Source organism: Nyctereutes procyonoides, unplaced genomic scaffold (genome assembly GCF_905146905.1).
Source record: "Nyctereutes procyonoides isolate TBG_1078 unplaced genomic scaffold, NYPRO_anot_genome, whole genome shotgun sequence".
Taxonomy (NCBI): domain Eukaryota; kingdom Metazoa; phylum Chordata; class Mammalia; order Carnivora; family Canidae; genus Nyctereutes; species Nyctereutes procyonoides.
Window position 1 is genome coordinate 23495767 of NW_026575052.1, and position 27926 is coordinate 23523692.

The 27926-nt window shown below is 34.9% G+C and overlaps 1 protein-coding gene across 7 annotated transcripts in view; it reads right to left on the reverse strand.

The window, feature by feature from the left end:
• The window catches only part of RPGRIP1L (RPGRIP1 like), a 94123-nt gene that overhangs the window by 60728 nt on the left and 5469 nt on the right, over window positions 1-27926 (reverse strand). For 6 of the 7 annotated variants that reach the window (XM_055332500.1, XM_055332498.1, XM_055332501.1 and 3 more), the window contains exons 4-9: window positions 24626-24924; window positions 21059-21161; window positions 19577-19720; window positions 10254-10359; window positions 7738-7884; window positions 6172-6245 (exon numbers count right to left, since the gene is read on the reverse strand). In XM_055332500.1, the coding sequence (XP_055188475.1) occupies window positions 6172-6245; window positions 7738-7884; window positions 10254-10359; window positions 19577-19720; window positions 21059-21161; window positions 24626-24924 (873 nt within the window). Of the gene's footprint in view, window positions 1-6171; window positions 6246-7737; window positions 7885-10253; window positions 10360-19576; window positions 19721-21058; window positions 21162-24625; window positions 24925-27609; window positions 27627-27926 lie in introns of those variants that run through there. The other variant, XM_055332502.1, reaches the window with a different exon arrangement.

Below are 27926 nucleotides of genomic sequence, written 5' to 3' on the forward strand. Positions count from 1 at the left end.
AGTAAACATATGCTGGTCTGCTGCTGTTGAAACCAAGGCGCCTTTCTCAGGCTGCGGTTAGGAAACATGAAAGGGTTTGTGGGATGAGCAAAGGAACTGGCCTTAATTTAGAGCTCTACAGTCAGAAAAGTTGGCAGTGTGCAGCTTTTGTGGGACTAGTAAAGGAATTCAGATACTGTACATACTCTAGAGGAATCTGCAATTCCAAACCTCAGCCATCGGCTTCGGATAAAACTCTGCTCTCCCACATACAAACCCTCTTCAAACAGAGAAAACAGGCTCGCCACCTGATCTTCACTTCTAGAACCTGAAACTTTTACTGAGTCTGTGCTTAATAATACACATTCACAGAACTCCGGCCATGAAGTGCTAGCACAGTGAACTATGAGACAGTAATTCTGCTATTAAGAATTAGTGATAATGTAGTTTTTGTCCTAACACAACACACACACAGCATTAACAAGCTAAGAATGAAGTTTTACTTGTAACACAACTGTGAAGAAAACCCAGTGAGAACACCCTGGTAAGAATGAAGACAGAAATGTTATTCCTTAGTAAAAGCACAACAGTTTAAACTCTTGTTACAATCTACTAATGACAAAATCTCAGCATTCATTTGCACCAGTGGTTCCCGAATGCCGATAAGCTAAACGCTAGTGCTAGACTGTTGCACTAAAAACCCTCAGAGGGATAGAAAAATGAAGGATCTGGGGCCCAGGAATTCATAGTTTTATAAAACTTCCCCAGGTGATAGCCAGGTTTTGGAAAAACTGATCTCGATCTGTATTTCAGCAGAAAACTATTATCTGTGAAGCTTGGTATGATTGAATAATTATCAGCAGCTTTGACTCTTCTCCTTATTATAAACCTAGTAAATGAAATAAGAACTCATAAAATCTGGTTTTGTAATGATGCAAATGGAAGAAAAACTTGTTTTTGAAAATTGCCCTTAATGTTGCTCTCAGCTAGTCTTAAGTTTTTATTCTAAAAGAGATACTTTTCTGAGAGCCATGGCTTTCAAAGGAACAGAATTGTGTCTATTTTACATTTTGAATGTTTTTATTGCATTTAAAATAATATGAGCTTAAAAATAAATGGAATTCTAGAAGTTTCTCTAAATATGGTCTCTGTTTCTTCTATCAATGTTCTCATTTCGCATATGGAATCTTAAGAAACACATGGACCTATATACCAGTCTTTTAAGTTAATTTTATCAGTGGTATGATTATCTAGACTTAAATGATATCCAAACAAAGCATGTACTTTAAATATTAAAGAATATTCCTTTACATTTACATTTTCATTTTTTAAAAATAAAGAACAAACAATTTCTATGTCTGGTCAAATTATGTAAACCAAACAAACACGTGTGTGTGTGTGTGTGTGTGTGTGTGTCTTGTATTATTAAAAACATGTACTACCCGGAAAAAAAATTAGCATGATGAAATAGGCACAATTATACATTATATCAGACGCCAAAAATTAGAAACAGTAGTGTTCCAATAGCATTAGTACCAGCAAAAAGATCACCAACAGTTAATCTGGCAGAAACATCAGAAGCTGTATGTGTTTAAATTAAGAACAATTTAGCAGCCTGGTTTCTCCAAACCCACAAAATACTAGTGTAAATCAGCATAAGTCAATCTGAATTTAGTCCACTGCTATTTTCCCTCTAAATTTAGGATTACATTCCACTGGAGTTTCATGAGGAATTCCTTTTGAATTTACTGTATTCCTCTATGCTTGGAGCCATCTGTGTAACTATAAATGGTGAACCACATCTGGCTCCATTTTCTTTGTAAAGGCTGTGTACATGATTAAATCTGCATATGAGAAGAGTCTTTGAGAACCTTTTATTCATGAAAATGTTTTTGTATATTGCTTATAGTGACAAGTGAGGGGGGATCATAGTTGGTCTGTGTGCACATTTCATTGTCACATTCTATTGCAGAAGTGAGAAAATGTCAATCTCTAGTCGAATGCCCATTGGTGCCTGTGGTCACTGGCATGTCCACTGGCAGTCATGGGTCAACATACACAACGGTGATCAACAACATGATCAGATAGAAATAAGAGCTGAAGAATTAATCTCCACCCTAAGGCCTTTCTTCTTACAGAAGAAATTTCACATATTCCAATGTTTAAGGGCATCCTAATATATGAGAGAGGGAAGAATAAGCTCTAAGTCATCCACAAAGAAATCCATAGGTACTTTAGTTAGGACCTAATGGAAATTAAATACGTATTTACATAGGGATATTTCACTTGCTGAAAGAAAATGATGCTCCAACTGTACTCAGTTTGATTTCTGGGAAGCACAAAATGCTTGTATTTGATCACATGAGCTTTCATGATTCCTAGAAGATTGTAGGGGACAGGTGCTCACTTTACAGAAATGGAGCCCAGAGAGTCTGTGAGTGGTCAGCAGTGCTCCATTAAATTTTGGATATTAGACGACTCGACTCTACTATTGTAAAAACCGATTCTTTTTTTTTTTTTAAATATACGACTGTTTCCTCGACTTTTTATTCCTTTTTTTTTCTTAATTTTTTTTATTTATTTATGATAGTCACACAGTGAGAGAGAGAGGCAGAGACATAGGCAGAGGGAGAAGCAGGCTCCATGCACCGGGAGCCTGACGTGGGATTCGATCCCGGGTCTCCAGGATCGCGCCCTGGGCCAAAGGCAAGCGCCAAACCGCTGCGCCACCCAGGGATCCCGTAAAAACCGATTCTTAAAACGGTTAACACCACCTCCAAGAACTAACCAACTCTTTTTTTTTCTTCTTTTTTTTAAAGTAGGTATTAGTGCCTCTTAGGAGTAATACCTTAAAATCACTTCTCACAGATTCTCTGGATCCTATCTCAAATTAACTAAATCTGAATTGGATGGTAGTGGGAGGCTGGGGGATGGAGGTTTCAAAGGGGTAGTGAAACCTATATTTTGCTGTTTTCCAGGTTATTCATATATACAATAGAAGGACTATTGTATTCATCAGTTACACCATGCTAAAACTAGATATATATACTAACTTCAAAAATGGGACACAGCTTTATACAGAGAAGTATAAAGTTTCTCTCTGACCACACAAATTTCATTGCAAAAAGTTTATTCTGAATTTTTAAATGGAATATTTCTTAAAGTTATACTTATTTCTTGGCATCATATCAAAAATGTTCTCTCATATTAAAACAAGCTCATACCAAATACTAACATGAGGGTTTTATTTTACCAGATGATTCCCTAATATGTCATATGTCAAGTAATAAACACATTCAAAATTTCATTTGGAAAAGGAAGATGAGAATGTAATCTGCAAATCATATTTTTCTCCTGAAAACTAGCCAATTTTGAATAACAAACAAATGCTCTCCTTTAAAAAACATGCTATCACCATGACTAACTAAACAGGGAGTAAATTTATTTAGTTTTTGACGAGCACTAGATGTTGGCAATGATGAATAACAGAACCACGAAACACAAAAGCTGTAAAAAATCTTAAGGGCAACAATGATTTTTGTGGAAGTGTCTCTAATTCTGCTTCTGAAAACATAATCTATATTAAAAATTTGTATTAGAGAATTTTATAGTTCTATTTGCTATCATGTGTGCTTGCTGGGTTTTGTGCTTAAGTGACATTAATTCTTTTTTTGATACAAAGTGTTTTGACACCCATTACACACATTTACTTCCATATATCTCATACAAAATTCAAATGCAAGCTGCATAATGAAGTCTGTTTTTAATGTGATAAGAAAAAATTGTAGCTCAAGCATAAAACATTAAAAAAAAACCCTTCAAAAAAAAAAAAACCCTTCAAAGTCAGATTTACACTCTCAGATCATCTACTAATATGGAGAGGTAAAGTTTCACGGTGATAAAGTAAATACGAGAAAAACATCTCTCCCTCAAAATTCCATTTATGCATTATTCCCAGCTAAGTTTAATGTTTTTTTTTTTTAAATTTTTTATTTATTTATGATAGTCACAGAGAGAGAGAGAGAGAGAGAGAGAGAGAGAGAGAGAGAGAGGGAGGGAGGCAGAGACACAGGCAGAGGGAGAAGCAGGCTCCATGCACCGGGAGCCCGATGTGGGATTCGATCCAGAGTCTCCAGGATCGCGCCCCGGGCCAAAGGCAGGCGCCAAACCGCTGCGCCACCCAGGGATCCCATGTTTAATGTTTTTTATTCCCAGAAGGTATGCTCAGTAAATCTTCAAATTGGGAAGTAGAAAATGTATAAGTAATGGCCAAATGGCACTTATTTTCTTGTATTAAGACCACGTTAGATTATTTGAAGTTACAAGATGTTGAGGATAAATATAAATCAATAACAATTTCTGAATGCTTAGTAGTTCTATCATTGCACGAACATTTCCCTTCCACAGGATCAGTTTTCCAATGCAATAAAATCAGAGAGATAATGAAGAACAGGGGGAAAAATTCAATTTCAGAGTCAAAAGAATGGGGTTTGGGTCCTACATTGGAGTCTCAGCAATGCTGTATGACTCTATACAAGTCTCTCAATTTTTCTTCAGTCTCAGTTTTCTCATTTCTAAAATACGGGGATAGCATTATTCTCTGCCCTATAATGCAGCGGTTGTGTCATCTATATATACTGAAATTTGGAATTTTCAAATACAGAACTATTAAATATTTAGATATATAGCAATATAAACCCTGTATTTTTCTACAGGAATGTAAATGTAAAAGAGGAGGCATAATAAATGCTTTAAGTAAAATTAATCAGGGCTGATGAGAGAAAGGCCAGAACAAAGCAATAGGGCCAAATGATCTGGAAGGGGTCCAAGGTAGATCCCACATAAAGATTTTTAGCCAGTCTACCCTTGAGAGAGAGAGCCCCAGGTATTATTTTATAACTAATGTCTGAATCTGCTATCGATAACTTTTAATGTAATGAGCCACTATGCAAAGATAATCAACACTAGTAGGTAAACAACACAGATGATCTATGTCACTGGAATGACGCCTAACAATAATCTAGGTATCTTTTCAAAGTAAAAATAACTAAAAGCCGTATCAACACACTCTTTAGGTATGATTTGATTAATTTACAAAATGTACATTTAGTTTATAAAAATCCAAAACATACAGTTAAAAAGTTAAGAGGTGTATCTGTGTATCAGATGGCTACTTTCTGATGTTTCAGAATACACTCAATAGGGCCAACTGTTGAATATTAACTATAACATATACCTTCCAATATTTATATTAAATTTACTTTCATATGAACCTGTATTTATCCTTCATCAGTTACCATATACTGAAAAGACTTAAAAATACACACATATACAGACACACAGATATCTGTACTGTTTAACTAATAAGCTTAGCTGTGGTATAGAATTTTGTTTCTAACATTATCAGAAGGGATTAATTTTTAAAATACCATCACTATGAGGTTGATTAAAAAACAAAACTGAACTAGCTCTTTCAAATTTTATATGAGGGGGTACACCTGGCTGCTAGTTGGAAGAGCCTGCAACTCTTGATCTCAGGGTCATGAGTTTCAGCCCCACGTTGGGTGTAAAGATTACTTATATAAATACACTTAAAACAATTTATCTTGAGAGAAAGATATTTTCTCTTTATAAGGAACAGAGACAATTTTAAGTGTACACGTTTGTTTTCCACCAAGAGAATCACTCTCAGCTAATAAGCTGGGTAGTCCAGGGAAGAGACCAGGGCTTGGAGAGACCAGAAGATGCACAAATCCAAGTTTTATCACTACACAGCTTTATGAATGTAGAAAAGTGACTTAATTCTGTTTTTTTTCATTGCAAAATGGGCATTTACAATACCTACATTTCCTGGTTGTTATGAGAAATTTATAATAATGTATGAAGAGTATTTAGCATAGCCTGCTTGCTTACAGTTTATATTCAATAAATGGTAATAGCAACAAAGTGATATGATTTTCTAGTAAGAGTCTACTGCTCGGCTTAAACAATTTCTTACCAATACCTAAAAAAAGCTATTTTTCTTTTAATACATATGTATTTATATATATTACATTAAATTATATATATATATATTTCTTGCAGTCATACATTACTAATTTTTTAATCACTATTAGACATTTTGACATCTACTGCTTTGATATAAAAGATCTCAAACAAGGGAATGAGAAAACGCATGTATTCATGATTTACCTGTTATAAAGTTTATCATAGTTTTCCTTTAAAAGTTCCCGTTCCTTTTCTAAATCATTAATTCTATCCTGCAGCTAAAATGAAAAGAAAATGACACATTAGGTGATTATCAAATAAAACCACACGGGGGTAAAATAACATGAGGGGAGGCTAACATGTTTCCATCTTTATTTCTAAATTGCAGTTGCTAACTAGTCAACTTATGTTTTCTGTATTTAATTTAGCTTGATTTTTTCCAAGTTGTTAAGTAAACATGAAATTAATATTTGTTTTAATTTAGCAGAAATGTATGCATTGCTTTATGGTGACATGTGTCAAATCTCAATAAAGAATGTGTTAAAAGTTTGTTATGGGGATCCCTGGGTGGCGCAGTGGTTTGGCGCCTGTCTTTGGCCCAGGGCGCGATCCTGGAGACCCCGGATCGAGTCCCACGTCGGGCTCCCGGTGCATGGAGCCTGCTTCTCCCTCTGCCTGTGTCTCTGCCTCTCTCTCTCTCTCTCTGTGTGACTATCATAAATAAAAAAAATAAAAAAAAAATTAAAAAAAAAAAGTTTGCTATGAAGTCTGAGAAACATAATATTTTTTACTTTCCTCCCTGATGAATTCTATCATTACATTCATTTTGTATTAATTTCCAACTGGCCCATAAAAAATAAAAGGATTAACTTTTCTTTTGGTTCATGGCTCAAACAAATCTTGTCAATCACAATTAACTTTCAAGACACAATTTTTTATGTTTGCTAGCCATCTAATGTGCAATGAATGTACAAAGAATCAGTAGCACATCTAATGAATCATATATCCTGTTTTACCCTAATGAATATTTTTAGAAATAAACTCAGGATAATCATTATAGCTTTACAACTAAAAAGTAGCTTTCTGTATTTATTTCTAGCATTCATGTTTAAGTTTTATTCACCAGTATATTTTGTAGTTACAATGTTTTCCTGTGGGTGAGAGACTCTCAAAATTCATTTCTATGTTCGTAATTCTCTTTTGATGCTAGTTTGAGACACAGTAAGGATTCTTTCAAGATAAGAGCAGAATGTAGGCATCTTATTTATTTCACTGCCATTCTCTTTCAGGACAAGTTTAACAGACTACAGGAAGAGACTGTGCTAGCTTGGAGACATGAGTAGCAACAAGAATAGAAAGATGAGTTTTCAAATAACTTCCTAGAAATAAAATGAAATAATTTCACAAAATTGCTGATGTTGCACGACAGACTATCCCTCTCCTCAGAAACAGATGTGTCCTCTAACGTGGTCTTGGTATCTCAAATGGCTAATCAGGTGTTGAGGCAGAGAAAGTTAAGTTCCACTGGGAAGTCGTGTTTTCTTTTTCCTCAAGAGTCAATCCATTAGGTAACCAGTGGGTATCAGCACATTTGCAAGTATTTTTAGGCACTGAGTTGGCATGACTATATTTGCTGTGCTCAAAGCACCATGTATGTAGTTTAGGATCTTCAAGTAAACATATTTTTTAAATGTCTCTATTTTACTTTATTGAAACAGTGACAGAGAAGTTTTAATACAAGGAATGGCTAATAAACTCTTGGGAGCTTACCTCTTCTATTCTTCTTTCAGAAAATGTCATGGAATGTAATTGCTTCTCAAGACTGCAGCATTTTAAACGTTGCTCTTTGAGTTGCATATTTAGCTCATCTCCGTTTGCCATCAAGGCATCATGGCTGATCCGGAGACTTCTTTGCTTCTAAAAAACAAAAAGAAAATCTTTTCAAAATTATTTTTGGATTCCGTGTTTAGTAAGTAATTACAATTTTGTAAGTGAATTTACTCCTAAAGTTCACAATATACAGATTATTCTTCACCTCATAAACAATATATATGTGCTACTTGTCCATGGAGACACTATTGACCTAAGTGTATAATTAGGAAAAAAATATAGGGTTATCTTAGCACAGAGTCACATAAAGAAAACGTTTTATCCTTTATTTCCTCCTAGTTTTTGACTGGTTGATTAGCGACCGGTGAGTAAATTAGTTTTAGCAATTTTTTTCCTTTCTGCTGTGGTTACAATGGTTGGACATGCTGTCTAAGAATGCTGCCACATGGGTCAAAATAAATGTTAACCATAGATAATCAAACTTGAAAGGATTTGTCACCACAGCACATAAACAGCCTAAGAGAGGGTTGTTTTAATACAACTAGATTGAAATTTTCAATTCAGTAAAAATAATTACTAAAGTCGTCTTAATTTTTAGAAACAAAATTTTATCTATCTATCTATCTATCTATCTATCTATCTATCTATCTATTTGTAAGTAATCTCTATGCCCAATATGGGGCTTGAACTCACTACTCTGAGATCAAGGGTAGCATGCTCCAACGACCGAACCAGCTAGGCATCCCAATTCCTTAATTTTTAAAATGGCATTTATGAATGTTTTAGATTCAAATTTATATTCTTAAATGCCAATACTTTTTTTAATAAATAAAAAGATGATCATATTAAAGTCTTTCCAGAGAGACCAAAAGACCATAACATGAAATGGCTCATCTGCTAATTAATATCATTTAACATTCTACAGAAGTTCTCCATTTATTTTTTTATTTTTTTAAAAGATTTTATTTATTTATTCACGAGAGACAAGAGAGAGAGGCACAGACACAGGCAGAGGGAGAAGCAGGCTCCATGCAGGCAGCCCGACATGGGACTCAATCTCGGGTCTCCAGGATCATACCCTGGGCTGAAGGCAGCACTAAACGGTTGAGCCACCCAGGCTGCCCTCTCCAATCATTTAAAAGAAACATTGCTACTGAGTAACTTGAGTCCAGTTTTTGTTAATCTTGGATTATATTATAGCATGCTATCTTTAACCAGCTTTTCCTGGGCCTCCTGCCTCATTTGCTAAAGCTGTTGGTCTGAACTTTTCAAATCTTTCTTTACGCAATACCAATCCCCAAGAGGAACCTATGCTATTGCAGTCGCTTGTCATAGTTGGTATTTGAACAAATACTTGGCAGCACTGTTAAATGGAAGTCAAAAAGGTGAAAGTGACAAAAGAATGTAAGCTCAGTCTTTATTTCCTTTCCTAATTCTCAATGTTAGAAATGGCCCTCAGCTCTGTGTTTTCTTAATCTCCCTCTTCTATCTTTGGGCAGATAGTGCTATCGTCTCTACTCTCCAATTCATCGTCTCTCTTTCATAAACCCTCATATTTATACGGAAGGTAGTTACTACTTCACATTTAAGGAGGTTCGTGCAGGAGGGAAAACACTAACCAAAACACATTTTAAAAATATTTATCTAATTCAATAGTAAATTTAAGCTTCAGATCACCCTATGCTGCCCATCAATTTACTCCTTTCCTTGTCTCAGTACTTTAAGGAAAGTACTGCTTAATATGAATTCTCCTCATCTGAAATGTTTTGGAGTTCATTAATTCCAGAATCTATGTTAATTATGCAGTGCCAATAAATAGGAACCTTCTGATGGCATATTTCTGTGGGGCCACAATCCTAAGGCAGCCATGGGGATGAAGAGTCCTGAGTATTGTCAACAAAAATGGTTAAGATTTAAAATAAGTAGACTGATAGCTGACATGATGGGCACTCAAATATTTTGTGATAATGGTAGATAGTGACAAAACAAAACAGCACACCAAAGAAAGATTGAACAAAACCTGATTACTGATGTATTTATAAGTTGGTCTATCTTGGATATCTCATAAGTGCTTATAACTGAAGATAGATGCAAATGCATTTAAACCTTCAGTGCTATGTCCCCATATAATTACAGATAAAAGGAGTCAAAAATACATTTTTTTGGCATGAAATAATTTAAGATGTCTATTATTTTAAGAAGACAGGTATTTAAGAAAAGTCCAAGCAGTTATTTCTTTAGTTATTAAGTTATAAATTACAAATAACATATGAAGTTATACACATTTAAGAATAAAAAGAGCATCTTTAAAAATAACTTTCTAGTGTTAGGACCGTTCTATTTAAAAAATACAACTTAAGCACTATCTTTGATACTATATCTCTGTATATACTAGGTATACACATAGATACATTTGTATCTATGCATCACTATAATAAAATAAATGATCACATTACCTCTTGAAGCTGAATAAATTTTCCTTCCATTACTGAAAGAGCGTTGCTTTTCTCCACTAGTTGTTTATGAAGCTTAATCATTTCTACATTGTCCCGAATGTTTGACCTTCAACGATGTGTTTAAGAAAAAAAGAGACAAAGTAAAAAATGCAAGGCAAAAGGAAAAAAATCTGTGGTGGAATCACAATTTTCCATTGAAACATTACCTAGGAAAAATTTACACACTTGCATATCAATCACCAAGGTTTTTAGTTTACTATACACTTAGGATAGATTATTTAATGCCAACCACTCACTGTTCTTGAACTTTGTTAAACTCATATATTCTCAGAGTTTGAAGGGAGATTCAAATTTGATGACTTGTATCACCCCTATAACAACTTACAATATGCACTTAAAACCATTTTACAGCGTCCTGAAAGAGTAAAAGGACATCAGTCTATAGCACAGTAGTGGTTCCACCCCCAAACTTCATACTTATTTTAAGGACGATCATACTACTTTTCCCTAAGAGAAAAATATGCAAGACAGCCACTCATCTTCCTACCACTCCCTCGAAACAAATGGTATCATAAGATTACCATTTATCGGAGTTTCCTCCTGGAGTTTCAACTTTACAAAATATTTCCCAAAAAAGTGACTTAGCATTTTATACTAATAATGCCCAAAGCTGGCATTTAAATATGTTGCAGATGTGCCTTTAGCTGTAAGAGATCATTTAACGTCCACAGGGTATATAGAAACTCTATATGCTGCAATACTAGTTTGTATTTTTCCTACTGAGATTAAAGCAAATGTAGAATTTAACAGGAAGATCTTGTTAAAGGTTAATCACAGATCTAAATGAATACCCGTTTTCAAAAGGCATTTACTTTCCTGACAGAGAAAGACTCCTTAATTTAATACGTTTTACATTCAAAAAAGTATTTTCGAAATTGTGAAGCTCGGTTTTAAAACTTCATTTCTTTAAAAAAATAAACATAAAAAAATTTAAATTCAGAAAATTATTTCAGGATTTAAAGTAAGTAATTTTACTTCCAAAACTTATCTAGTGTACACATATTGGAAAAATTGTCACAATGCCCTACTGGAACCAGAAAATGGACTACAAAGCTCACACATCTGTAAACCAGCTGAGGACTTGAAATACTTAATTTTCCTCTTTGATATTTGAAAGTTCATTGTATTTTGGCATCGGACAGTTAGTTGTCCTCACACAGAAGATAAACAAGTCCAAGAACCTGGATCTTACCCAGGATACAGTCTTAACACAATGTTAAAATAATTATGTGTCTAAAACACGTTATCTAGTAGTTCTGAGCACACATTCTGCAGTATACTCTCTATTCTTCCCCATAGCATGCTCTTTATTCACTAAAAATATTATAATATGAAGGGAAAACATATTTTACATAAATCAAATAAAGAAGATATTCACTTTTTCATAATTAGAAACCAAAATATAACAATCTGTTTTCTCCAGAATTACTTGGTTTGACCACTCAATGGTGACTGACAGTTATTGATATGGAAGGATTGAACTATTCAAATAATTTCAAATCTTTTCTTACATTTTCAGTCATCTCCGATATTTTCTTGTTTTTAAACATTTAGTATTTTCAAGAAAAATATATATACATTTATATATGTTTGAGTAACAATTACTTAATGATAAAAACAAAGAATTAAGCACCAATAACTCATTCAGCCACACAAGGTTATAGAAATAATAGGTTTTAATTTTGAATTTTCTCTGTAAGGCAAAGGATGGTAAACATCTTTCAAAAACTTTTTAGTGTGTTTTAAGTGGTGGATGTTTGCTTGAATATTTTCCTAACCTCTTTGAAGATTAAACTTTTCAAAATATTGCCAAGAAAAGTGACTTTGTATCTTATGCTAATGATGCCCAACAGGTGGATACAAATGCAACTTTAGTAGAGTTAGAAAACAACAATAATAATGTGGTCCATTAAATAAAAAGTCAATTTGCTTAAGAGTACACTTGCAACACCTGCAAGTCTTTAATGATTATTTTCAAGTGTCAGTTTTTAGGGGCTTTATCTGTAAGAGTCATTGTTATGATTAGATTTTTAACAAAGATTTATTTATTTGAGAGAGGGAGAGAGAGAGAGAGAGAGAGAGAGAGAGAGAAAGAGCATACAAGTGGGAGAGGCTTAGGGAGAGAGAACTTGAAGAGGACTCTGAGCTGAGCGTGGAGCCCGACACAGGCTCAATCTCAATCTCATAAACCTGAGATCACAACTTGAGCTGAAACCAAGAGTTGGATGCTTAACTGACTGTGCCACCCAGGTGCCCCTATGATTAGACATTTTTGAGGGTCATGGTGGGAAGAAGAGGCTGGCTGCTTAGCTGAAAGTCCTAAATAGAAGATCGAAATCAACAATGTGATAAGTGTGACCTGGCCCGTAGGAAGACATACAATGGAAAATTGTCTCAAACCTGACAATCGACTCAACATCTTTCATAGGCCAATGAAATATGATAAAAAAAAAATACAGGGGGAGATTGAGAGGGAAAGAAGGGAAAGGAATGTCACAAAAAGCTGACAAGGATTGTGAGGATGATGGAGGCAAGAGGGGGCTAGAGTCGGTGCTTAGAGGCTTGTCCTAGACCTCTGTACTAGGAGGAGGTCCTTAGGTTGGTTTCCTTTGAAGAACAGAGATGGAGCTAATTTTATAAGCAGTATTTTAAGTGACTGCCACACCATACTTTCTTGCTCTCTTTCATACACTGTGATGGGAACATCACATCTTCAGGATGACAACATTCTAACAGAAAGAACGATCCATGGTAAAAAACATTCAGATGAACTCTGACAGTCATGCAACAATTCATACATGCTGCATTACACATGGTGAAATGATCTGCAAACAGATATCAAGCAGTCTAATTATGTGCTTTGTAAAAATAAATTTCTCAAATTTTTCAACAAGGATTTTGCAAAAAACCTTGGACAATTAAGTTGGAAAATGCAGTTTCTTTTCTTTCTCTTGTTTTTTTTTTATAGACCTATTATTTAGAATTATGATCAAATCTTCTAAAACTATTGGAAGAGTTGTTGACCCATCTCTAGATTAAAAACAAACTGAAATAAATTAGATTTTATGTTGAAAAAAGTAATCTAGTTCAACAACCTATGTGCCAAGTTTCCCTCATATAATTGGAAACAGTCAAGCAATAAACTCTGAAAAAGGAATTTCTAATGGAAGCCTTGAAAACACTTGACTCCAGCTTTGCTACTGGGTGCCATAATAAATCCAGAAACTTAAAACCTCAGATACACTGGAGAAGGAAAAACTTTCAGTGGAGCTATGTAATGTATAGTCTAATATGAAATCTTAAGAAGCAAAAATCTTTCCTTCAGTGAAAGTATCTTATACTTTACTCCCCAGGCACACAGCTCTCTCACCCTACCCTGTCCCCCAACCCTCATCACCATTTCACTCTTTGTACCAGCAGAGAATGCTAAAGAAAGCCTCTTGATTTTTTTGAGGCAAAAATGTTATGATATTTAACACCATTTAGAAGAGAAGGCTGTAGAATACAGAAGCTAGGCTATGAGATTCTGGAAAGTAGTTGAGTAAAATATTTATGACAGAATGGAGAGGCTCTCTCTGAATCATAGTTTTAAGCTGACTAAATTTGGGGGATAAGGCTGAAGACAACTTTAGGATTAAAACATGTCTACTGTATTTTTTTTTTTTTTTTAACAATGGAAGGCATTCTGTAAGCATATTGTTAAAAGAAATGTAGGTTATCCATAGCTTTTACTAGGGGTACACAGGTAACAGTCACTAGCAAGGTAACACTACTAAGATTACAGAAGGTTGCTGGTAAATTAAATGGAACAAGCTTCACTAAATAGCTGAGGAAAGTCTATTTGAAAGGTAATGGTTTTTGCTCAAAACTGCTACCTGAGTTCATAGGTGAAAATAAAGCTCCCTAAGATTGCATAAGGGAAAACATTTGCTGTGTATGTTTATTTACCTCTGGATCATACCTTTCTTGTGATGGTGAGTCAAAATATAAATCAGAGCTCAATATTTTCTTACTCGCAACACCCACGAGGAATGGAGAGAAACAGTTTTGTCAAGCACTCTAAATGCACAGAATCACTCTCTTATGAAAATGGAGCGGGCACTCCCAATGACTGGTTGGAGACAGGAAGAACCGAAATCTGGCTGATTTTCTTAAAGGGATCATTTTGCAGATCAAATTTAATAGATTCCAACTAGCAGTGGCAATCTGAGAATTCCATTCAATATATCCAAAAGCCCAATGGAGAATGTTGGTTTACCAGCAATTAAGTTGCCAAGGTGAAGGTTTTGTATTTTTATTTTTTGCTAGAATTATACCAAGTCAGTCCAATGATGTAAGTTACTTCACAATTATCAGAAGCAACCATTGGCATGATACAGGTTTTTGATAAACCAAAGAAAAAAACCCAGAAAGTTGATTAAAATACATACCACTTACTTAGTAGACAAAAATCTTTCAAACATGAGGTCCCTAGGGGATGAAAGTGTGCTGCTTAAAAGGTAGGGAACAACTTACGTGTTTCATTCTCTTTACTTTATAGCTGAGGTAGCTAACCAAGGCTTATGAGCAAAGTAAAGAATTTGGCCAGAGTCCTTACATGAGAGAGCTGCCAGTCAAATCCAATCTTAAGAGATCACTTCTTCCCATTCTTTTATTTTATTTTATTTTTATTTTATTTTTTTATTTTAAAGATTTTATTTATTTATTCATGAGAGAGAGAGAGAGAGAGAGAGAGAGAGAGAAAGAGAGAGACAGGCAGAGACACAGGCAGAAGGAGAAGCAGGCTCCATGTAGGGAGCCCGACGCAGGACTCGATCCCGGGACTCCAGGATCACACTCGGGGCTGAAGGCAGGCACCAAACCACTGAGCCACCCAGGGATCCCCACTTCTTCCCATTCTTTTAGGCTGTTTCCCTCCTCAGAGATATTCCTAGTTCTAGCTGTGTCTCCACTCTCAAGTATGTCCTAATATACCAGTTACTACAAATTGTGACAATTTGTGTGGTTCATATTAAGTGCTGAGAAAATGTCAAGCTGATATCCCAAAAAGATAGATTATATTAATATTAAAAAACACAGGGAGAAGAGAAATGATATTTGAGTGTGATACTTTCTAATGGGCAAATTCTAAGGTATTTAAAACAACAGCAAAAGCTTGGTGGATATATATATATATATATATATTTTTTTTTTTGGTGGATATATTTTTAAAAAAACGACAGATCACCTGCCTGTGTAATAATAATGTGTGCATGGTTATCCTTGGCCCCAGTTACCCTTCCATCCAAGGACCAGATGTGCCCTCTAAATTAGGGGGCCGGGCAATCAGACAAATACAAATTGAGGGGCATTCTGCAAACCACTATCAATGGGCTGGAAATGGGGAACCACTCTGGAATAAAGGAAACATAAAAGACACGACAATTAAATACATGACCCCTAATTGGATACTAGATCAAAACAAAGCAAAACAAACCAAAACCAGCTATTGGGAAAAAACAAAACAAAAAAACAGCTATCAGGGATACAATTGGGAAATTTGAAGATGGACTGTATAACAGTATTGATGTTATTGTATTGTTAAGTGTCTTGAGTATGACAGCCATACTGTGGTTATGCAGGAGGATGTCTTTGCTCCTAGAAGATACTTAGAAGTGTACAGAAGGCGAAATGATACATGTGTCTAAATCTCAGATGGAGGGAGGTGGTAGGAGGAAGGGAGAGAGGACAGAGAAGTGGGAAAAGTGCATGAATGCCAAATACAGAATAGACTTATGTCATTCACAAAGATACAAAGAGGTGAAAGGTATGTGAACGTTCAGACTACTATTCTTGCAACTTTTCTGTTGATGCACAATTTTTCAAAATAAAAAGCTGGGGAAGAAATTAAGGGTACCCGGAAGTAATCCTCTGTGTGCCTAGAAGGGAAAGATGGACTCCCTAAGGCCAAGCTGTTTCTTACATTGCATGGCTGCAAAAGGACTTTCTGTTTTAAGATTTGACAATCTGCTGTCAACCAAAGGGAAGAGGGTAAATCAGAGTGTCTGGAACATTTATAGGTTAAATTTCCTCCACTGGGATATTGTGGAACTTACATGATTTTTAATTAAGAAGGTAAACACCCTAACATTTACTAAAAAAACCACTTAGTACAAACTAGTTACACATTTGGTAAGAGTATAAATATTTTTGGAGCTGAAAAAGGCAATAAAAGGTAAAATCATTCTGATTTTAATGTTCACATACATGTGTTCACTGGTTACTGCTTTGCATTTAATTTAAGACGGCCTTTTTAATAAGCAGAAAATGTGCATTTTTATATTGTTTAAATTTTAATATGGATTTTTGTTCAAAACAACACAGACATTCAGGCTACTTGTAAATGATACAAGATTTTTTGCTAATGAGGCATTATGTAGAACATATGCAAAAATCACAACTCAGTCTTCCAAAATAGACCACAATAACAGGAAAAAACATGATTTTAATAAAAAAGAACAGCACTGGGCTTTTACTTCAAAGCAATTAAGGGCTTTGGATAACCAAAAGTTTATGTCAAGTTGATGCCAAACCAAACTGGTCTATTAAACACATACTATGAAGAGTTTCTGTAATATTCTATGAAAAAGCTCTTTGCCATAAATATCAAGCACCGCACTCTGAAGATTACGACTATGTTAGGTTCATGTTTGAGAACAAGGAGCCCAACATCCTGATCAGACTTCTAGAATTTCAAATTTGAAATAATGTATCCGTGAAAGAGAAGTTTAAATATGTTTTCCATTTTGTGATTTTTCTTTACAGTAAATTATACCAAGTTTTATATTCTCCCAACATTTTTTTTCAACAGTTTTCCATTAGCCTCAAAAAATTGCTGTTACACACAAAATTTTGAGCTATGTGTAAACATATAAGGAAAAAAGAAAAAAAAAGGAAAAAAGACTTAAGGACCTTTATTGGAAGTCATTTCTTCAGTTTTCAACAACTGTATTTCAAGGAACAATATGCTATTTACTAAAAGTGCCTTTCCTTTCTAAGCAAATAACATTTGATTTTCAATACTATAAAGTCAGTGAGGTAAGGTACAAATTGGTTTCTTTGGCCTCTGCAACAAAGTTCCTTTACCTGTAATACTCATTTTTTCTCTAATTCTGGATGTGACAAAAGAGACTGCTACTGAGTGAATAATATAGCTCCCCACTGAGGGCCTTAGTTAGTTTTTAGGGTAAACACAGCCAGGTGTATATGTTGGTGTCTGTTGCTGACAATATTTATAGGAGAAAATATTCATACCTGTCTATTGCTCCACTGCTTCTGCTGTCCTAGCCTTAGGACTGAAGGACATTTGGATCTCCCTTCCAATGAACACTAGTTCCTGACGATCATATCCCTTTGGAAGAGGGAATGGCCAACACAGTATCCATCTTACTCTTTGGAAATTTGAGAAACATAACAGAGGAAGTAGTCACTGATAACCTTGTACTCAGCTCTTGAGTAAAGGTGATAGGGAGGGCTCTAAGCTTGGACTTGGTCTAAGCATAGAATTTTTATATTTAGAAAATATTTTAAATATGGCTATTGGCAATTTATTAAGATCATATTCAGTGTTGAGGTCTGGTCCTTTAGCACTGTTGCTCACAAGGAATAACGTCTTGGTTTTCTAAGAAGACAAAGTCTAATCAGTTCTTATTCCTAGGGGAAAAGGGATAACTCTTACGTATTCAAGTTGGTTCAAAGCCAGTATTCAAATTGTATCACCTAATAAAATTCTCAACAATATTCATGTGTCTTTGCCTTCCCCTTATAAGAGTATATAAATATCACTAAATATATAGAATTTCATTATGTAACTTAATTTTACACATAACTTTTCAGGAACAGAAGTTATCAGAGAATACTAACCATTTGAATCTTTGAAATAGAAAGCTTCTTCTGTATTTTCAGCTAACTTTATTGTTTTTAAAGTAAGTCTCATATGATGCATCTTTTCCTAGTTTTTTCAAATATTACAATGGCAGGTTAGTTTGTTAAAGGAGGATTAAACTGAATCCGAAATGAGAAACTAGAAAATCATACCGGCTTTTCAAAATGAGAATCTAGCCACAGAAGCACGATATCATATACACTGGAGAGGGGAAAAATAAATAGAGATCTAGGTCTGGTTTAAAAAACATTAAGAGAGAAATAGGAGACATAAGAGATGTCAGATGTAATGTGTAGACCTCATTTGAATTCCAAACAGGAGAAGACATGTTCAGGGAAGTTTGAAATATAGACTGGTATTAGAAGGAATCAAAGAATTGCTGTTAACTTTGTTAGGTGCAATCACGGCATGGAGTTATATTAAAAAAAAGTGTCTACCAGAAATACATACTAAAGTATTCCTTGGAGGGATGATATCTTATCTGACTGGGGCTAATTATTTAAAGAAAATAAAGGTGAAGGAATACGTGAAACAAGATTGGGAACATGTTAATGACTGTTTAAGCTAAGTGATGGGTACCTGGTAATTTAATATACTCTACTTCTGGGTATCCTTAGTCCAAGAAAACAAACAGAATGGCAAGAAAAGAAAACAAAAGGAAAAAGAAAAGGATGGAAGGGGAGAAAATGATTTGAGGAAGAATATGGTAAGAAGATAAAGTCTTATTGGAAAGACAGTGTGGAAGTACAAAACGAGAGAAAGGTATTAGGAACCACAAATGACAAAGGAGGATGGGAAAGAAAATATAGTACATTATAAACATCAAAAATGAAGAGGCAGCAAAGAGATTGCTGTAGGGCCACACTGTCATTCATAATAACCAACCGAATTTGAAGCAAATTTTGATTAGGAGAGGTAAAAAAAACATCTTTTGGGGATCAAAAAAAGCTGGTATTGTATTATGGAATTTTTTTAGCTTTGAGAAAAACTTAAATGAGGCTGGACTTATTCACATGCTGTGTCAATAGCAGGGTCCTTGTCATACATATTTCTCTTGGTAGGTGCAGTCAAATGGCATTAGAACTTCCCACAGTTATGGTAAATGCAACAAATGGATAAATGAGTTGGAGAGACAAGATGAAGCAAAGTAGGTTAGGGAAAAATGCCCTTCCGCTAGAGCTGTTGAGAGCAGTTAGTAGGTCTAGAGCAGGCTTATATGAAGAATGTTAAGTGAAAACATGATTTTTAAAATAGACTAGGCTTATCCTTCTATGGCACATGATAAATTATTTTAAACTAATTTTGACCTTATCAAAGTGATATTTCTGTTTTAACATACCTTTGATCTGTAGCCTGCTGTTCTCGAAGCTGAAGAAGAGATAACTCAATTTCATTTTCTTTTCTCCTCAACTGAGTTTTCAGGATCTCAGCCAAGTGCTCTAACTCTTCTATCTGGCCTCTCTGTGACTGAATAACATTTTCCCTGAAATAAAGAACCTTTACAAGAATTTGTAATTTGAGGAAAAGTCTGCAGTATTCAAGATCAGTACAAAGAAAGTTCTTCATGATAAAAAGCAAGCAGAAGTTAAAATTTTTAGCTTAAGTGCCTCTGCATATAGTGACGAGTAGATTAAATGGGACGATTTAAAAGTGCATGTGGAATAATTCAAAATACTGCTTTTTATATAATAATGTCCTAGACAATAACTTGGACTTTGATTTAATTCAATTCAGTATGTATTGGTTACCTATTATGTACTCCACAATCTGGCCATCTTCAGGTAATTTATACACTTTTGTTCTTTCCTACGTACATCTGCCTAGATAGTTCAAATTAACTCTTAAGAGAGTGAGAGTGTGAACAAGAGAGAGAGCGTGTGTGAGAAATTTGCAAAACATAATAGTGTTTTTTTGCAATATTTGTATTTATTTCTCTACCATGTTTTGGTAGCATCCCAGTGTAATGAGCCTCAGGAAGCTTGTATAAACCCTGGTTTTTCAGCAGAACAGCAGGCAAGAAGATTAGGTCTAGTCTCCTGGTTTTATTCCTTCATAGGCTAGTCATTGTTCTAATTGGTATTTAAAATATTCAAAAGAAGTAATTTGAAGCCCATATTATTCTTGAGCAACCATCTACACTGTGAAGCTCTGTTTCATGTTTTCTTTCCTCATTCAGAATTGTTACTTTTTGATGATCCAGGTGAAGGCCTGCAGGTAAGGTGGAACCTTACCTTCGTTTGTGTGACTCACAGACACTGAAACCATGAGGCTTTGATTAACTGGGAAAGTAAGCTAAATTTGGCAGAAGTAACTTTTCTGAAACCATAGTATGATGAAGAATGCAGTACCATAGAATCACAGTGAAACAAAATCTGAAATCCATATGTATTTGATAACTTCAAACTTTTAAGTCACTCCCTTCAATTCTTTTTTTTTTTTAACCACAAAAAGGCTAATTAATTCAGGATCTAAAAAAATAATTACCTGTAATTTTTCTGAGAATGGAAATGTTGCCCCGAAATCTTGTACTATTCTAAATGACTGGGCTTGATGACATTCCTTTCGGGAGAAAATTATAATATAGAAGACTATTCTATAAACGCCTCCACTGATGTAGTTGGTTAAGTTGTTCATTTTCTTCATTTTATTGGAAGCATGTTATATAATATCTGTTCTTAACCCACAGATCTAGATGTATTTATTTAGTGGAGCAAACTATTTGTACATAAACCAATTGTGTTTAAAATAAAGGAAAGGGAGGTATCAAAAAAGACATGATTAATAAACAAAGTTCTAAAAAGACGACAAAAAGAATACGTACAAATTTCTTATTTCTCCTCTGGCTTCTTCAAGTAAACTGTTGCCATATTTTGTAAGCATGGGTTGTAGAGTTTCTGCTACATCGACATCTTGGAATCTAATACCTAAAAGTCAATCAGTAAGATTGTAAAGGTGAAATTGGGATAGAAGGACTCTTGATTTGCTATCATGAAGAAATTTGCAATATAAGAAAATTTCTTAAGTACTGAGAGATATGTGCTCTGTAACACAGAGAATCAGAAATCTATTGTCAAAGGTACTATCGTTGATGCACATTAAATGTTTGTAGCAGCAAGTACTGCCCGTCAAATTCTACTATGGAAACCAAATCACCTAGAAATAATTTGATTCAACTTAAATTTAGAACTCCTAAAGTAATTTCTGAAAGAACCAAAGTCAGGGCTTTACAATATAAGCTAAAGTATGAAGGAAAAAGATTTCAAAACCTTGACTTTTTTTTTTTTTTACCATTTTTTGATATAGACTTTTTAATTTTTTAATTAGTCATTCGCATTCCTTGACCTTACATATTGAACCTAATCTTCCTTTGTGTGACTCACAGATACTGTGGGTTTAAGTCAAAAATTTTCCTGTACTTAGGCTTATTCCACCTCAATATGAAAATCCATATTTAAACAAAGGTAACTCAAAAAGGTATCACCAATGAGATTCTTTGAAATAAAACATTTTTGCTGCTTCTCTTAAAATATTTTTCTTATAAAAATAGTCGATGCATGGGACAAGTCTAGTCCCATTATTAAAAATGAGACATAGGGCAGCCCGGGTGGCTCAGCGGTTTAGTGCTGCCTTCGATCCAGGGCGAGATCCTGGAGACACCGGATTGAGTCCCATGTCAGGTTCTCTGCATGGAGCCTGCTTCTCCCTCTGCCTGTGTCTCTGCCTCTCTCCCTCCCTCTCTCTCTCTGTTTCTCATGAATAAATGAATAAAATCTTTAAAAAAAATAAAAATGAGACATAATTTTAATTGTATGATTACAAAATAAGTTACTAGAGCTTAAGGTAGATAAAATGACATAATTTAATTTTTTTTAATGGAGCATAATCTCAGATATAAGGTACAGATAAAATTCATTTTCTTAAGAAAGTTTATTTTTAATTAGAATGGAACTATTATTTTCTGTTCCAAAATTTTCAATATCTATTGTTGTAGTTCAGAATAAAGAACAGAAAGGCTTTGCCTAAAGCCATTAAAATAATTTACTGTGTTAAAATTTGCCGATTTCGGCAGTAATGCTAATTCATAAACTTTTCCTACATAAATCATGGAAAAACTAAATATCACTAGTGAAATAAAAAAAACAAACAAACCCCAACCTACTTACCCTTAAAATAATCTTAAAACTTACTGTGTAACAGTGGTTTGAGAATGGTTACATTTTAAAGCATACGCAGCTTATAAAAATCTTTGTTCTACTGGTTCTTTACAATAAGGATTGTTTCTACATTACAATGAACACATCTTAAACCAGTACTTTGCATCCTTTCTCCTGACAAGGCACATATAGAAAATGGTAATGTTTATAGCAGCTTGGGGGCCAAGTTGGCTTGTAGGTGGTGAGGGCCTAGTGTTCTCCCCAAGTCACCCTACGCTGTGATACTTCTGACAAGTGTGGGTAAGATCCAGGCTCAAAGGTGGTCTTGAAGAGATTATTACTAAGGTATCAACCCTGATAATGGTGCCTTAAGTTCACTCAGAAAGATAATGGTTGAGAAAGTATTCAATAGGGCACCTGGGTAGCTCAGTGGTTGAGCCTTTGCATTTGGCTCAGGTCGTGATCCCAGGGTCCTGGGATCAAGTCCCATTGGGCTCTCCATGGGGAGCCTACTTCTCCCTCTGTGTGCGGCTCTGCTTCTCTGTGTCTCTCATGAATAAATAACAAAATCTTAAAAAAAAAAAAAAAAAAGAAAGCATTTATCACTATTTAGTGCTTTGTGCAGCTTCTATGTCTTGGACTCTGTACCAAGTAGTGAAAAAAGATCTGAATTACTAGAAGTGTATGAACACAAGGGTAAATTTAAACTTTACAGTCACATTTTAAAGACTAAGCTGCTCTGTGTCTCTTTTCTTCTTTTTCCCTATAGGAGTAAGCATCCATCAGACTCTTCTATTCAAACAGCAATTCACAGCAGTAGATTAGTTCCACGTTGATCTAAAATTTGGGCACTGTTTTTCTATTTAGTATAAAACACCTTATAGACTTTAGAGATGCTCTTGCCCTACTTCAGTCACAGTTGACCAAACTAAAGTAGAAAGGTAAAATACACTACCATGGAATTACCATCTCTTGACCTTTCTTCTCATCTGTGTTATTACTCCATTTTACATATGGGAAAGATGAGGCTCTGAGAGGTCAAGGCTCTCTTCCAAGTAGAAAGTTAATTAGCAGCAGAATGTATTTTTTAATTTATAATGCACTACGACTGCTTTGGTTATATCAAAGTCTACTGCCAATCTCACAAGCTAGGAGTAGCTGAGCCCTTTCATCCTGTGGCTGCCTCCTGCTGTGTGGAGGCCTTACTGACTTCAAGGGAACTCTGCCTAGAGAAGAGAGAGTGTCAATATTTTGGCGTGGAGAAAAAAACAGAACAAAATTTTCTTCTTTTCTGTTTATATGGCATTTTTTGTCCTCCTACATGAATTGAAAGTTTTACACAAATTTTTGTATTCCTCAAAATGTTTGGTGTTTATGTGAAGCATGTTCCAAATGAAGATCAACTGCAGCTACAATTTTATTTCCTTCCCTAGTAGTTGAACTTAAAAAACGTTACTTAAAATATTTATTGAATTTTTGCCTCATTACAAATGGTCTGTCCTTGGAAGAACTGGGAATTTTTATTAGAAACATTTAGGTTCTTTTTATAGTAAGTTTCACCTATGCAACTGAATTGCTTTGTAACATGGGCAGGTTTTTGTTGATGCATTCTCGAATGAGGAAAATGATAAACCTATGATCATTTTTACAGATAGAGAAGATCTTTATGGTCTCCTGCCTAAATCCTTTTATTTTACATGTAATGATCAAGTTCAGAATGATTAGATGACTTGCCCAAGGTCCCCAGGTAGTAAGTAGAGGAGCAAGAATGCAATTTTTTAAACCCTTAGTTATGTGCATATTGCATGGTCATGTTGCCTCCACATGATGAGAGACTTAAGTGATTCTAAAATTTTATAAAAGGTCTTTGGAAAAGGAAATTAAGTGTGATCACTCAAAACAGTAAGCATGATCATAAATAAGCAAACTAACTGGTTTTCCCATTTGCCTGAGTCAATGTGATTTCTGCCTGAAATACAGAAAACCACCTCAAACTCAACTTCTATTTTACAGTTTCACACGTGTCTCTCATATCAGGATAAATAGTTATGTTCAATGTTTTACTCAACAAATGATTTTTATGTTAACATTTTATCAAAACGCAAGTCAAAAAACTATTTTTCTATTTCTAAAGGAACTTAAAAACATGAGAAATACAGAAATACTGTATGTGCGTGTGTAAAACAACCTATTAAAAGATTTACATTTAAGGATTTAATATAAGCTTATTTTACCTTTCCTGGGGCATTCTTGTGAGCCTGCATTTTCATTCACTTTTCTACGCCCAGTGTTAACACGAGACTGCACATAGTTGTACGGCGTTTGCCTGTAACCTTGGATTTGAAGTTGCTGTTTGGCTGAAATGAGTCTGTTTTTAAGGACTTCATTCTGTCTTTCAAGCTCATGAACTTTCTCTTGCAGCCTCTCCATCATTTCTTCCATTTCCACATCTCGTCCCAGCCGCTTGGGGCCGCCACCAACCCGCTCATATCTTTTCTTGTCATTAACGAGCCGTATTAACTTGGTGGCCATTCTAGGGAAATAATAAAAAGATGAAAAGGAATGTGAGAAGTCAGCATAAAATGCATTCTGTTGAAAGGAACATAATCACTGTGAGGACTTCAGTGCAGAACCTGAATAATAAATTTCAGGTTTTGATGTAACTATTACTGCCTGTGAAGAATCCTTTGATGATAATTGAAACCACTGGGCAACAATCTGCTTTATAGCACTGACAAATAACAGTTTCCTAAGGCTTATCATTTAAGGTTAGTAAAGAGAGGACACATATTTACTCCATATGTTCCTCAAATGCAATTTTTAACGCATGACCTTATGTAGGAATGCTGTATGCACTTAAATGTAGCTACAGATTGTGGATGTGGTGGGTTATATAGATGCAAGCCACAGTAAGTTACAACTTTTGAAAAGTGTGTTAAGACTATGTAGCATATAGGTGATCTGTTTTAGGGGAACTGTTTTCAGGTTCTCTAAGATTGAGACATGTTACAAATTCAAAAATGTTAGAATGCATTGGTACACACAGACGAAAAGCCCAATGAAAAATTCAGAAGAAACTGAAATGTGCCACTAAATGTTGCTTAGGACCCAAGGAGCATTCATGTTTAATGGCAGAAAATACATAGATGCAAAAAGTATTATTTTAATGTTACCTTAAATTTAGACATAAGTTGTGTTTTTGACATCTTAGGAGTTTATACCTTTCATTCTTTTAAGTTTTGATAAAACCTGGTTAGACAGAACAAAAGACAGAAAGGGCACATGGGGGTGATGTAATATACACGTACGGAAAACATGCCTGACAGTGAATGGAAAAATCTTGGCAGGACAAGAAAGAAAAGGTGGCTTTGATGAGAGACACAAGTTCAAGACTTTACAAAATTGGTCGCACATCTTCAATAGCTGATTCTAGTTTATAGTGAATCTATTTTTATAAAGAGCCAGACGGAGATTGAAAATAAAAACTCACTTCATTTTTCTTTAAACGGGGTTTGCTTTATTTTAGCGTGGTTATGGACAGAAGCTTTTACTTAAGAGAACAAAAGTGAAATAAAAAAATCCTTAATAGCTTTGGGATGTCATAGAACAACCTTTTTTTGCCCTAAGCAGGGTCCTCTGTAAAAGCGGTAGTAATACATGTCTATCTACACTTCTGGCTACTCGGCCTACAGCATGTGGCATCAGGGAGAGCAATGCATAACATAATCAGTTAAGATTGTTTTCTCTTTCCCTTGAGGCAAATCCATTAAACATGCTTTATAAGGGATATAGGATAATAAAAACCAAGATCCAAGAGTACCACAAACACCCTAGTAAAATAATCAATGGATTAGTTCCTTTTCCACCTAATCCAGAGAATGATATATCACTGGAAAATTTGGGCAGGTATCATAAGACCAACGGAGCCACACACTCTATCTAGCCCTTTAATGAGTTTAGGATCCTTAGCCCCACCCAATGGTTTAGCCATAGAAATAGGGTTGACATTTAAATGGGATGTCAACTGAAACATCTGAATCTTTTATTACAGAGAGACTTTCATAGAGATAGAGATCACATTCAAAAGACACAGGTTTAATACAAAAGAGCAGTCAACATGTGGAGAATAATAAATGACCCACATTTTTAAGAATGGCACATCAGTGGAGTGGCTTTAAATTCTTTCAAGGATGTTCAAGTCAATTTTTTGTCAAGAAACAAGATTGCATGTTTGTCCAGTAAGGGCAGTAATTTTCATTTGTTTGATATCATTATTTTGTGTTATTAATACATTGTAAGTAATCTGATAAAGTTTAAGTACTTATTGGATAAATTTAAAACTGTTCTGGGGTACCCGGCTGGTAGAGCATGTGACTCTTAATCTCAGAAATGTAAGTTTGAGCCCCACATTGGGTATATAGATTACTTAAAATTTAAAAAGTAAAAATAAAAATCAGAGCAGTTCTACACATGCCTCTAGGTTGTGTTTGTGAAGTGAAATTCAGAAGAATTTTAGAGCTTTGGGTCATAGTGGTCATTGGATTACTACTCTCAGGGCTAAGTAAAATAACATCCCAGGAGGTTAAATGGCTTGAACATAATATCATAGTCTAGAGGCAGAGAAATAATAGAACACATGCATACAACTTGTCTTCTAGCTGAGTCCTTTTTCCATTAAACTACATGGCTCATTATTAGGTTGTTTTATATTTTCTGGCTGGGACAAATTACTAATGAGGTCAAGGTTGTGAATTCAATTATTTTACTGACCAATTAGGCCTACAAAGGAAAAAAAAATTGTTCAGTGGTCATAGACTACATTCTTCATTCTGATAGGATACGTGTGTGTTACTGGTCAGAAAAGGAATCAGGCAAGTGAGTCACATGTCTTGTAAAAAGACATTATCATGACTCAAAAAAGGACTCAAAGTAAAAGCCCCCAACACAGCAGGTCAGTGGGCCATTAAAACAAAGTCCACAGAGTAGAAACTGAACTAGAATCATCCCATTAGGATACAGTCTAAGCAGAATACTGACCCCACCTCCACCCCAATCTTCTTTCTTCCATGGCTTTCTCACCTTTTCATTTAACCTAGAACATGAATATGAATACAGGCTTGTTGAAGCTTACAAATGGGAATGTGCTTTTTTTGTTTTTAATGCCACACACTGAGAAGATAAAGTACTTCTGAACAAGAAGAAATGAAAGAATACTTACTTTTAAGAAGTTATCCCTGCAAAAATCTTTTGCACACAAATCAGGTGACAATAATTCTTCAGAAACAGTAGAGACTCTTCGAAATAGAGATTCTAGACTAATCCAAGCAAAGTTAAGTATGTTCCAGATACTGAAGTGAGGTTTTCATTAGTAAACCCCAAGTCTTAAGGGAACATGCATTCTAACAAGTTAGAATAGCTAATTACTTTTTCAAACTTTTATTTTAAACCAAGGCATTTAAAAAACAGATGCTTTGGCCATTTGCTTATTAAACTATAAATATTAAACCAGAAGTTATTTATAGATATGATATACTC